This window comes from Lissotriton vulgaris, chromosome 1_1, assembly GCF_964263255.1.
Source record: "Lissotriton vulgaris chromosome 1_1, aLisVul1.2, whole genome shotgun sequence".
Taxonomy (NCBI): Eukaryota; Metazoa; Chordata; class Amphibia; order Caudata; family Salamandridae; genus Lissotriton; species Lissotriton vulgaris.
This window is the reverse complement of record NC_141685.1, coordinates 24,875,280-24,888,327: the sequence shown is the minus strand read 5'-3', so window position 1 is coordinate 24,888,327 and position 13,048 is coordinate 24,875,280. Positions and strand designations below refer to the sequence as shown.

Genomic DNA, 13,048 nt, shown 5'->3' with positions numbered 1-13,048 from the left:
TAATCCTACACTGAAGCACATGAACGATTTTCTTCTGCGTTCAGTCTACCCTCTCTGAAAACTGGCCCTTGTGCTATCTTTACCAGAACAGAACTTATAAACCGGGAAAGTCCCAGTAAATCACCTACACAAGTGTCACAGACACACCTACAGCCAACATCTCATACACTAACACACGTCATTGACACACAGCTACACAACATAGTGCTACTGAAACCGATACAACAATATGCTTCCAGCGTAACACACAATAACAGAACTCGCATGGTATTATACCTGAGCAGTAACACAGGCGCAGCATCCCCGACAAAGACACACAACACAGTACATTACACAACCACACAGTTACAGAACAGGACACAACAGAACAGCCTCTTTGATACAAACACACCTGCACACTCACTGTATCGCTAACAGTGCCACAAACTGCACACAGAGCAGAACCGAGGAAAACAAGCACACTAACACATCCTCAAGTGACACAAGGCACAAAACACCAGCTGCATCTCCGACGGTAAGGCAGTCGCCATTCATACCTCTTCCCTGACAGCAACAGACACACCAAAGTATCACAGATTGCAACACTAACAAAACACACGTAGCATTCCTATCATTAACACGCACGCACAGTAACAGACATGCTAGCGTACATACATTGCTACGAAGACACAGACTCACACATAGACAGCAACAAGCCAAATGCTGTACTGCCAGCGCTAGGAACCCGGGCACAGTTTAAAACCCCATTTATGGCATCACTGAATAGCACAGACATTCATCAACACATACGCGGCACCATTGACAGGAACAGCAACACGCTCAGGCACGCTGGTGCACACAAATCAACAGAAGCAGCCACAAAGACCCCACAATACACCTCCTCATACATCACTGCTAATCGCACAGGAGTATTCCCTACACTGACACACACATACAGTAGCAATGGCAGTAAACACCAATCAGTACAACACCATTAAAATAACTAGTCGCCCTTACATGCATATGTGCATACCAGCACCTGCACAGCATCATTGACAGTTACACACACACGCCAACACCCGAAGCACCTCAAATAGAGACACACGGGCAGCAACGCACGTCCGCCGTAACATAAACTCGCAATAAAATATGTCATGGCAGAAGAAAACATGACTACACGTGCTGACACGCTTGAGTGGATAAGGAGGCAGGCACTGGAAGGCACACGTGTGCATGAGGCTGCGCGTACACGCGTCCCTTGGACTGCACTCACATGGCAACCACACACAGCCTCAGGCAGACATAGTAAAAACAACCACATAGAAGCGCGCACATTCAGGCGTCCAATATGACAGGTGCACAGTGAGTGAAACTTTAATCCTCATTTCAGTCGCAGTTGAACATAAAAAAACCAAACTATCACTATCCCACTCGAAGCAAAGAGAACTCCCCAGTGACGCTCAATCCGCTTCAACAACACAATCGCATCCTCGAGTCCACCCCACATGCACTGATGCGACCGCAGAAGTAGCTTTACCCACGCGGCACGCCGCGACACTAGTGGGCAAACCTCACTTGGCAGCAGCCAAATAAATCAACATCTATTAGGGACGTTGGGTTATATTTTGGGGGGAGGGGGCGGCAAGGCACAGGGTACTTATTGGATCAGCGAAGGTGTAACCTACTGATTTATTTTTCCGTTCCGACCGCTTAACTCGTTTCCCCGTCGCCAAATGTCTATATCCCACGTCTTCTGCAAGGCACCAGACCCTTCGAGCTCAGGGTATGTCTGGACCCCTCCCACCCCCCTAAACAGCATAGGTGTCCCCCTTTCTCTGCCCGTGGCTCGACTGTAGCGAGACGACTGCAGGGGCGAGGGCTGCACAGGACCAGAAGATTGAAAAGCACGCTGTCAGCAACCACGAGAAAAGTGCCAAATGATTACATGGGGAGATGCAGGAATACAAAAATTACAGGTTGTGGTTCGTGAGGGTCCTGTTCTACCTGTTGTGTCCTCAGGTGCGGGGGGTGTAAACAGCCTCTGCCCCCTCCCCGGAGCCCGGGCACCGCTTGGTTGTATTTAGGCTCCCGCTGAGCAGGCCTAAGGCGAAGGCAGGCCTGTGATTGTAAGTCCAGCTGGGCCTGCTGAATGGTAGCGCTGCCGTGACTGCTGGGCCCGGCTGGGAAGAGGGGGGTCCCCGGGGTGGCTGAATGGGTTCCTGGGGGGATAATGGGGCCCGGGACAAAAGGGGATTCCAGGTAATGAGAGGGACCCCACAGGCCTGTAATGATTCAAAAGGGAGCGATGATAGCTGCGGGCGGAGGGAGGGGGGGGAGCGGGACGAAGGAGAGCTGCGGGCGGAGGGAGGGGGGGGAGCGGGACAACCGATACTAGCCTAGTTGCCCCCAAGACATGGCGGGAAGTGGATTCTGCCTCCATCATTACACAGCATTAATCACTGCTGCCGGTGGCCGACAGAGCCAAAACTGCTGCCCCCTACGCCAGACCCGGGAACTATGGGCTGCTACAGCGGGCGCCAAGGATCAGGGAAATGGTGAAGGAGGAGCAGCCGAGGCGCTCAAATACACGGAGAGCGGGAAACAGACAGGGGGAAGAAGGCACAAACAGACACGGACAGCGAAAATACACGGAGAGCGGGAGGGGGGCGGGAAACAGACAGGGGCGGGAAACAGACAGGGGGAAGAAGGCACGGAGGGAAACAGACACGATCTTACCTTCACTGCGAAGGATCGAAAATGGCGGACACAAGCTCCGAGATTTTTTCGGATTTAGGGGCGTGGTTTTGATGTTCTGAGTGACGGACAACGTCACTGTCTAAAGAACATCAAAAATTACACTCCCAAATCCGAAAAGGACGGGGCTACATCGGAGTGACTGATCTCTCCTCCAATGGCTGGCCTCCGTTTAGGAAGCCAGCCAATGAAGGAGAGACAGGGCAGGGAGGCGGGACCTTCTGCGCTACTGAGAGTCATTAAATCTCAGACCTAAGTCTGCGCAAGCGCAGCCTTTTAGGCCTTCGACCTAAAAATAGTACTCCTAGAAATTATTTGTGAACTGCATTTTGGCATGAGCAAATATGCATGTGTATCTTTGGTCATGCGAAGATCTGAGCTTTGCAAGTTAACTTTCCCTCCAACCACTCTTTTTCCCAACTCTGTAAGAAGGTTTATGTCTGCCATTGTAAGGAGTAAATTTCCAACATTTCTCAGTATAGGAAAAGATCCGAGAAAAGTTGTTGAAAAACCTTAAAACACCCAAGTTAGTAGGTTTGCACAGACTCAAAAGGGCATTCTAACAGTGGAACTATTGTGTACCACTACCTTCAGCCCCAGTATGTAGATCTGCGGAAATGTGGCAACATAAGAGGATCGCACGTATTCAAACACTATCATGGTATGAGCCCTGGCATAATCCCATAGGCTATATCCGAGCTCTTATATGTGGAGATTACTGCCATAATTTGTCACCACACTACATGGCACTAAAGGGACAAGTGTTTTTTTTTTACAGGACAAGTAGATTTCTGAAGCAACCTTCTACATGGACACGTAGATAATTTATTAAATTCCACACCCCTGGTCTAGATTATGTGACGGGATGGGGTCGGCTATGTCTTTGGCATTTTTAGCTGCTGATTGCAGTTGTGCAGATAGCTTTTCAGTGTCTTTTTAGGCTATCTTTTTTCTGTCTTGATTACCTGGGATGAAGGTGATCTGTCTTACATTTGAGAGGTTTATAGTAGAAGCTATGACTTATTGCTACAGAGTAGTATTTATAGCTATAATGTGTATTTTATAAGTTGTTTTTGTGTGGTGAGGGTATGTTATGTAAGATTGGCAAAGGTTATCAATGTCCACCTCTAACATCTTGTTTGTTGTCCGGTTGAGGCGTATAGTTGTGTTTGGCAAAGGCATAGAGATCCGTCTAGGTCTGCTTAATACTGTGTGTTTGTGGTCGTTGGAGATCTATGCGGTCTCCTAGTTTCCTGAGCCGTAGTTAATTCAACTGCCAGCTTAAGGTTGGCCATGATATTCCAAAATTCTTGTCTATTGTCGACTCTAAGTTGTTCACACATGCTTGCCCGGGAGAACTAGCATTGTTTGTGGTGCTAGGAAGGGGAGACTCTCATGAGGGTGTGCATGCTTGTTCTTTGAGATATTGCTTGCCTGGTTTGGGGACTTGTGCAAAGAGGTATACCGCACAGTGAGTGGGAGGAAGTTTTGATCAGAGACTTGAATAGCTTACTGATGATTACTGATGTGCACAAACTGTTCATCGGAATTTCCATTTTTACACCTCCTCAACGTAGTGTTCCAGTGTTCTCAAGCTTTCTATCTCGAAAATGCCTAGAGCCCTCTCATCCCTCTCATCCATCTCTCAAAATGAACTCAGACTCTGGATGTCTGTATCGCTAATAAATGTTATTCCTTTCTTCCAGTTTGCATTCTTTAACAATCTGTTTTTAAATCCACAGGTGATTGAAGAATGGGCATTGAAGAAAATATGGTGATCAGTAATACACAAATAATTGAAAACTATTAAAGGACCGATGCTAATGAAGTAAAGTTGCTTCAGAGCTCCAACAAGAGAGAAGTATCTAGGAGAAAGATGTGGTGAGGAACTTGGATTAGAGTACAATAAAGAATGTGAAAGCAGTTTCTCTAAATAGATTTCCTGCTGCTCTAATGGTATATGAAGAATGCCCTGGAGATGCTAACCCAGGGCAGGAAGACCATCTGTGTGAACCAAAGAGGACACGCATCAGTCTAAAGTTCTATCCGATCCAAGAGAAGATAATACACACACAACACGTGGGACTTGAAGAGTTTTTAACAGATCTCAGCAAATAGAACACTTGAGCACCATATCCAGTGAATTGTCTTTAAATCCAAAACAAATATCTGTTCATCACTTATACAGTGTTAAAGAAGCTGCTTAAAAGACAGGTAGTCCAGTTAGGACTAAGATACCTGTTAGTTACGAACTAGCGATGTGGGTATATCTGGGATAAAGGGAAGAAGAATGAGGGAAAATAAATGTACCTCTGTGACCAATGACCTATTGCTTGTAGTCCGGGTCCACATGTCCACTGTCATTCTTGCCCATTAGAAGTGATCTCAGGTATTTGTTACCAGGCAAGACCTGCAAAATCCTTAACATCCTCATTGTAGTCTTATGTACAGACATATAAGACATCCGTAAGAAGGGTGACCAGAAACAATGTGCTGCTACTGATACACAATAGTATTCTGAATGTTCATGCCAATACATTATGTGAATATGTACCTAGCTTTGAAATACTGAACACCAACCAAAGACCTGATCAGTGCTGCATTTACTCATAAATAAATAAGTATGAGATAAGGGTTAGAGAATCCACATGGATGTATTGAAGAGGCAATAATCCCATGAGAGGCTTCCCCATAAGTACCAGGGGCTGCTGATATTAAGGTTGTAGGGTGAATTAGGTTGCCTACAGAGGTTATAAACTGAACTCTACAGAGAAGTGATCTTTGGCTAAATAAATGTCCAAATTTTGAGTTGGACAAGTGCAGCACATTTGAGTGGATGATGCTAAACACATGCTGAATAAGATTTAGTATTGTCTTATGGTGTGTCTGCTAGAAAAACCCCAGCTTGGAGATATTAACTTCGGAAAGAAATCTTATCTCATAATGGAATGTATACAAGACAAAACAGAACTTGGAGATATTAGCATCAAAAAGATGTCTCGTACATGCTCTGAATGTGAGAAGAGCTTTAGTTGTCAATCCATACTCAGTCAGCATGAGAAAATTCACACTGGGGTAAAACTTCATCAGTGCTCTGAATGCCTGAAACGCTTCATTCGCAAACACCACCTGACTGAACATGTGAGAACTCACACTGGGGAAAAACCTCATACGTGCTCTGAATGCTATAAAGGTTTCCTAAGTAAATGCAGCCTTACTCGACATGAGAGAATACATACTGGAGAAAAACCTTTTCATTGCTCTGAATGTCTGAGAAGCTTCAATTGTAAAACCCTTCTCAGTCAACATGAGAGAACTCACACTGGAGAGAAACCTTATCAGTGTCCTGAATGTCACAAAAGGTTCGCTCAAAAAGCCTATCTCCGTAAACATGAGAGCACTCACACTGGACAGAAACCGTATCAGTGCTCTGAATGCCTAAATAGTTACCAACGTAAATTTGATCTCACTCGACATGAGAGAACGCATACTGGGCAACAACCTTATAAGTGCTCTGAATGCCAGAAAACCTTCAGTCGGAAAACCATTCTCACCCGGCATGAGTTAACCCATACTGGGCAGAAATCCCATCAGTGCTCTGAGTGCCCGAAAAACTTTAGTCGTAAATACCTTCTCACTCAACATGAGAGAACCCACACTGGAGAAAAACCATATCACTGCTCTGAATGCCAGAAAAGATATCGGACGAAAAGTGGTCTTAAATTCCATGAGAGAACTCACACTGGGGAGAAACCATATACATGCTCTGAATGTCACAAAAACTTTATTGATAGAGCTGGTCTCACTTACCATGAACAAGCCCATACTGGGCAAAAACCTTATCAGTGCTCTGAATGCCTAAAAAAGTTCAGTTATAAAACCAGTCTTATTGTACATCAGAGAACTCACACTGGGGAAAAACCTTATCAGTGCCTTGAATGCCAGAAAAGCTTCAGTTATAAACTCAGTCTAACTTTACATGAGAGAACTCACACTGGGGAAAAACCTTATCAGTGCCTTGAATGCCAGAAAAGCTTCAGCCATAAACTCAGTCTGACTTTACATGAGAGAACTCACACTGGGGAAAAACCTTATCAGTGCCTTGAATGCCAGAAAAGCTTCAGCCATAAACTCAGTCTAACTTTACATGAGAGAACTCACACTGGGGAAAAACCTTATCAGTGCCTTGAATGCCAGAAAAGCTTCAGCCATAAACTCAGTCTGACTTTACATGAGAGAACTCACACTGGGGAAAAACCTTATCAGTGCCTTGAATGCCAGAAAAGCTTCAGCCATAAACTCAGTCTAACTTTACATGAGAGAACTCACACTGGGGAAAAACCTTATCAGTGCCTTGAATGCCAGAAAAGCTTCAGTGTGAAAAGTCACCTTACTGTTCATGAGAGAACACACAATGGGGGAAGAACCTCTTCAGTTCTCTGAATTCCAGAGAAGCTTTAGTTATAAAATAATTCTCACTCCACATGTAAAAGCCTATACTAGCTAAAATAAATGTATGAGTGTTATGAAGGCAAGTAAAGATTCAGTTGGAAGGTCAACGTTATAAAGGAAAAGTGTTTATTAGTGTTTTGAATGCCAGAAAAGCTTTATTCAGAAAATTCATTTCAATGAACATGAAAGAATGCGTACTGTGCCAAATCCTTATCACTGTTCTGAATCTCAGAAACACTTGAATTGTAAAATGGACGCCCGTCGACATGAGAGAACCCACACTGAGTGAAAAACGTTAAACATATACCCTTTGCCAGGAGCACTTGTCACACCCATTGCAGTGGCTGTAAACCATCTATACTAAGCGCAAAACTGGTTTACTTCCAATTTCAAAAAGATGACGTTGATAATTCCTCAAACAGGTCTTTGGTTCTATCAAGCACAGTTCACAGCCCCTCTTCTAAGGTTTATGTTTCCTTTTTTCTTTTAAACATATCTTTATTGCATATTTTATAGCTTACTTTTAACGCACCCCTCCAAGTGGACAGTCCATTCTTAAGATTAATTCTTGTCACATCTTATACACAGATCAAACATGTATACATATATTACTATCTTTCCCACGTAGAAGACACCTGCAGAAGAATGTACCAAATTGACCCCCCATTCCCATGCCAATGCCCTTTATGCTGGTGTTCCTGGGTACCTGATGAAAAAACTACAGGTGGTCCAGAATACAGCAGCCAGACTTCTTCTGGGCATTCTGGCTAGAAACAGTATCTGCCAACAGCTACGTTATCTTCACTGGCTTCCCATGCTGGATAGAGTCAAATTTAAATCTTTAACTCTGGTCCATCGTGCCCTTCATGGCTGTGGCCCTCTTTACTTACAGAGGCGTTTCTCTTTTTATGTTCCCGTACGTTCTCTGCGGTCCTCGTCCCTTTGCTATGCTTTGGTCCCTCATTTTAAGTTTCAGAGAATTGGGGGCAGCTCCTTCTCGGTGAAGGCAACGACTGCCTGGAACGCCCTCCCTCTTGCGTTACGCTCCATCCAGGACCCAGTTGTGTAGGAGGCAGCTGGAAACACATTTATTCTCCTGATAGTATTCTGTCTCCTCCCCCATAACATAACATTTCCACATCTTATAGTGAATAGAATGGTGCTCTACTATCCCTCTTCTAGTGTAGCCACCCACCCGTCAGAGAGTGCCCATACCTTTGACCCATACCTCCTTGCCCCCTCTCCTTTTTTTGCATATACTGCCACTACCGTATGATAAATAGCCATTAGGCGAGCAATCCATTGTTGGATCGATGGTGTAGAGAGGCCTTGCCATGCCGTAGCCAAGCTTAGCCGAAAATCCATCATTTCAATAAACACAAATGCCTGTGCCTGGCTATTGATTGATTCTTTACTAATCCCAGGTAATGTAAGTTGTGGGCTCTGTACTATACTTGGTCCGAGTCTTCCCTCCAGGAACTCAGTAATGTCCCCAATCTGGCCACCTTAGGCTGGGCAGGTTGCAAACAGCGTATCAAACGCGTCCCGTATGAATGGCACCAGGTACAATGCTCGTTTCTGGTTCCACCCCATTTAGGTATTTTCCCCAGAGTGTAGTGCAACATGCAATCTGTTTTAAAATGCTGTACTTGAGAAAGGTAAAACTTAAGATTGTCTGTGCCAGATTTCTGGACTCTTGAGAGGACGTCTGTTCCTGCTTAAACCTTCTCTTCCCACAACTTTATCAGCTTTTCTATATCATCTGGCAACTGATAAAGCTTCCCAATGGGGGGTTTGCTAATCGACTCTATCCACCAGTTCAACCTTAGAAATACCTTTGCCCCTCTGCTTTTTTCAGTAAAAAAATCACATAGCTGAAGATATTTTAAAAAGCTTGTGATGCCCTAGATTAAACCTGTACCGTAGGGTCTCAAACAATTCCTATAAGAGTCCCCAGAAATTACCGGGATATTAAAGTTTTTGTGTAATGCAGTGTAAAAGTTCAGCACACCCAGCCCTACTTTCTTCCGGATCGCGGCCCATATTTTGAACAAACAATGGAGGGTCTTAAAACGAACTCTTTTACAGTATCCATACTAAAGCTGCCTCCAAAGTACACCCCATGCCGCATCCCCTATCAGAAGCTTGGGCAGGATTAGTACTTTGATAAGCCTCTCATTTGATCCCCAATAAAATAGATCTCTGTTGCAGGGCAATGGCCCAGTAGTAGATTGTTATATTAGGTACCGCTAACCCCCTGCGCTCTCTCAGGAGGGTCACATATTTCAGCACCCTTATAGGCCTAGTATAAGCCCACAAACATCGAGAGATCGTTCTATCAATAACCTTAAACCATTGGTTCCCTACTTCAAGAGGGATGGGCCTAAAAAAGTAGAGTATTTTAGGCAAAAAAAATCATCTTGATCAAATTGATTCTACCTATTAATGGCATTTATAAGTTGTTTATTCTGCCAGTTTCTACCCTTGTACTTTTTATTAATCGATCCAAATTTGTCTGTATAATTTTATCTACTTCAAGTATGATTTTTACCCCCAAATAGGTAGCCCTCTCTACCAGACCCCAATCCTCCCATTCTACTTCAGTTTATTTAACAATTTGGTTCTTATCCTTATTTAATGGATATCCAGAAAATCTGCTGAACTGCTGAGCAGGAACGTCCTGTCTAGTACCTCACTTTTTTTTATAAGTTCCGACTGGCCTTCCATAATGGAAATCCTAGCTTTGAGCTGCTGATACAATGCTTTCAAGGCAATTTAAAGCCTGGCCCCTAAACCAATCTGCTTGATCAGAGACCGTGCCAGGAGACCCTGTCAAATGCTTTTTCAACATCCAAGTGCATTGACGCCATAGAGTCTCCCTTCACTGCCGCTGCGTCAAAGTGTAATTACCCGCCTGACGTGGTCAGTTGTTCCTCGATCCGGATCAAAGCTGTGTTGCCAAGCAGACACGATTTTGCTAATTGTTCCAGACAGCCTTGTAGCCAAGATCTTGGAGTAGATTTTAGAGTCACTGTTCATTAGGGTAATCGACTGGTATGAGCCTAGTTCTAATGGAGATTTCCCTTATTTTGGGAATACCACAATATTTATTAAGGCCCAAGACCCATGTGACGCCTCCCCTCCCTGTGCTATCAGCAAAAGTTCCCGCAGGTACTTATTGAGGCAGGGGGACAAAATCTTCTAGAACTCTCCCGAAATGAGTTCCGTTCCATCTGCCTTCCCAGCTGCAAGGGCGGAGGTTGCTAACTCGATTTCTTCCACAGTGATTGGTTGACCTAAATATTCCTAGTCTTCCTCTCCTATATTCCCCATCACCACAGAGTTCAGATATCTTATCAAGTCTTCAGACTCCCCTCCCACATCCTTGGTATATACCTTTGGTGAAATCTCTAAAAGGCAGCCTTTATTCCTTCTGGATCCGAGACTATTCCTGACACAAGATCTTGAACTTCCTGAATATGGGACTGGGTTATTTGCTGCCTAATCCACACCGCCAAGAGATGACCCACCCCTCACTATATTTGTAAGATTTATATTTCTGTGCCAGAAATTTGTCTGCGGCCTGCTTTGTCCAAGGACTCACTTTTGCTGCTTTAGCCACAGCCACTTTCAGCTGTGCCGTCTGAATCTCCATACCCAAGGCCACTGTTTCCCTCAACATAGCTTCTGTGAGTGACAGCCTTTTATAGAGGTCACCCAGAGGAGTTTCTCTGCTTTGACAGGCCCAGCTGTACCAGTCAGTCTTGCCTCGAACCCCATCCTTGAAGGCATCGGGAGCACTACCCATGTTTTTTTTACAAAAAAACTGAAATAGCCCGTTCAAAAGACCAACCCCACGACTGACCTAACTTATCTAGATGAGGGACCAACGGGTTATGGTCTGACATGACCATGGGATATTTCTCCATTCGGCTACCCTGCAAAAGATTTAGGGAAATAAATAAAAATAGTCTAGCCTTGTCTAAACTTTATGTGGAGCTGAATAATTATGGACTGATGCTAATCAGTCAGTCCTGGGGGTAGTCCCCGACAAAAACCCAAAAATGGAGAAAGAAGACCAGAACAAGCTGAACCGGCCAAGACACGGATACCAGCACTGCCGGCAAACTAAGATGGGACTATTCTACTACCCATCAGGTTTACAGTGAGGACGGGCGAGGAAAAAGCTTAACACAAGTCGGCTCTGGTAACTTCCCTGATCCAAAAGACCTCCCTCTATTGAACATATTTACTCCGCCTTAAAGCAAATGCAAGGGGAGGTCCGTTTGGAAAATCATTGGGCCCACTAGGCCCCAAAAAATGCAAGGGTCAATTTGGAAAACCAGTAAAACTTGCTCAGAAATGAAGGAGAGGGTGACCCTTGTGGAGGAAGGGGCCAGAGTAACAGAGGGGAAAGGCAGGAAACTCTAAAAGCATAAGAAGGCACATTAGTCACACTTGACGGATGTAATGTGGGAACTTGAGGAATACGAGAACCGAGAGCACTGAAGCAATCTAAGGTTTCTGGGTCTAGCAGAAAACGTTGAGGGGAGTGATAGATGTATTATGGTGAGACTTCTAAAGAGAGTTTTTCCTGACTTACCTCAGTGGAACTGGGACGCTGAAGTGCAGCAAGCTCATTGTTTTATGACGCCAAGAAAAAACCAAGTGGCAGAACAACCTGAATGGCCTCTGGCAGTTTTATTTTTCTTTGATAACTTCCTACTCCGGTAAGCCATATTCAATAAGCAGAAGGCAAGCACACCAATGAGGTGCATACGTTCTTTGTCAACCCAGACTTTTGCCACACTACTGTGGAAAGGCGATGGTGACTACGCCAGCTGATTTAATCCTTTCAGGGACTAGGTAGTGAAGCATATCTATTAAATCCAGCCCGTCTTAAAGTCCTCTGTAATGGGATGACGCAGATTTGTACGTCTGAAATGAAGGCTCAAGGGTATCTGAAGGAGATCAAAGGAGGGTCCAGAGTGCTAGGATTAGAATGAAACTTTTCCCATAATATTAACTCTGTAAGGATTTCTGCAGCCGGCAGTCTATGGACTTTAAGAAGGGGGCTCTTTTTTTTTCTTCTTCTTACTTATATTATCTTTACCACCGAATTTTTATTTTCCTTCGTTTGTCTTTTTTTCTGCCCTGGTTTTTACATGAGGGTTGGAGCCTGTGGGCACTTCGGGGAAGGTGGAGTGGGTAGCATTAGCAGGGTCAGATCTGACCTATTTGCTCGTTTGTGGTGGAGGTGGTCAGGGGGTGAGTGCCTTAGGGTGGGGTGGGTTGGGGGAGGGGTGGGGTAGGGTAGGGGCAGGGGAGATCATCAAAGTAGACAGGGACAGTCATGCAGAAGGGGGGTGGCAATTAGCTTTTCACAAATTATGAATTTATTTGCAGATTGCAACTATTAACATTTATGGGTTAAATGATCCCATGAAAAGGCGTAGGGTAGCCCTTGATATGCTTTATCTCAAGAAAGGCATCATGTGTGAAAGAGACACACATTGAGGGTCCTAGGAAGACACTGTTGGAGTGTTTAGGGTACCAAGTGGTCGGTAGTACTTCACAAGGAGCACGTAAACGGGGGTTGCAATTATGGCATGAAAAGGCGGAGGCATGTTCCCAAGGGTTTGGGTAGACAAAAAAGGGCTCTGGGTCATCGCTCAGTGTCAGTTCCCCAAAGAGGGTTTTACACTATGTTCAGTATATGGGCCAGTCTTAGATGACCCAGCGGTGTTTGTGTGGTTAAACTCTGAGTTATCATTGTGGCCACTCCACTTATCATGTGTGGGGATTTCAATATCAATTTGAATGTGGATTCGGTAGACACGGGCCCTAGAAAGTATAAAGGTCT

At 44.7% G+C, this 13,048-nt stretch overlaps 1 protein-coding gene across 5 annotated transcripts in view; it reads left to right on the top strand.

Moving 5' to 3' along the window:
• Positions 1-12,431, top strand: part of LOC147737019 (uncharacterized) — a 34,338-nt gene extending 21,907 nt beyond the window's left edge. For 4 of the 5 annotated variants that reach the window (XM_086957876.1, XM_086957967.1, XM_086958051.1 and 1 more), the window contains one exon: positions 4,476-12,431. In XM_086957876.1, the coding sequence (XP_086814002.1) occupies positions 5,611-7,176 (1,566 nt within the window). In that variant the 5' untranslated portion in view covers positions 4,476-5,610 and the 3' untranslated portion in view covers positions 7,177-12,431. The remainder of the gene's footprint in view (positions 1-4,475) is intronic. The other variant, XM_086958135.1, reaches the window with a different exon arrangement.
• The last annotated feature ends 617 nt before the right edge of the window (positions 12,432-13,048 follow it).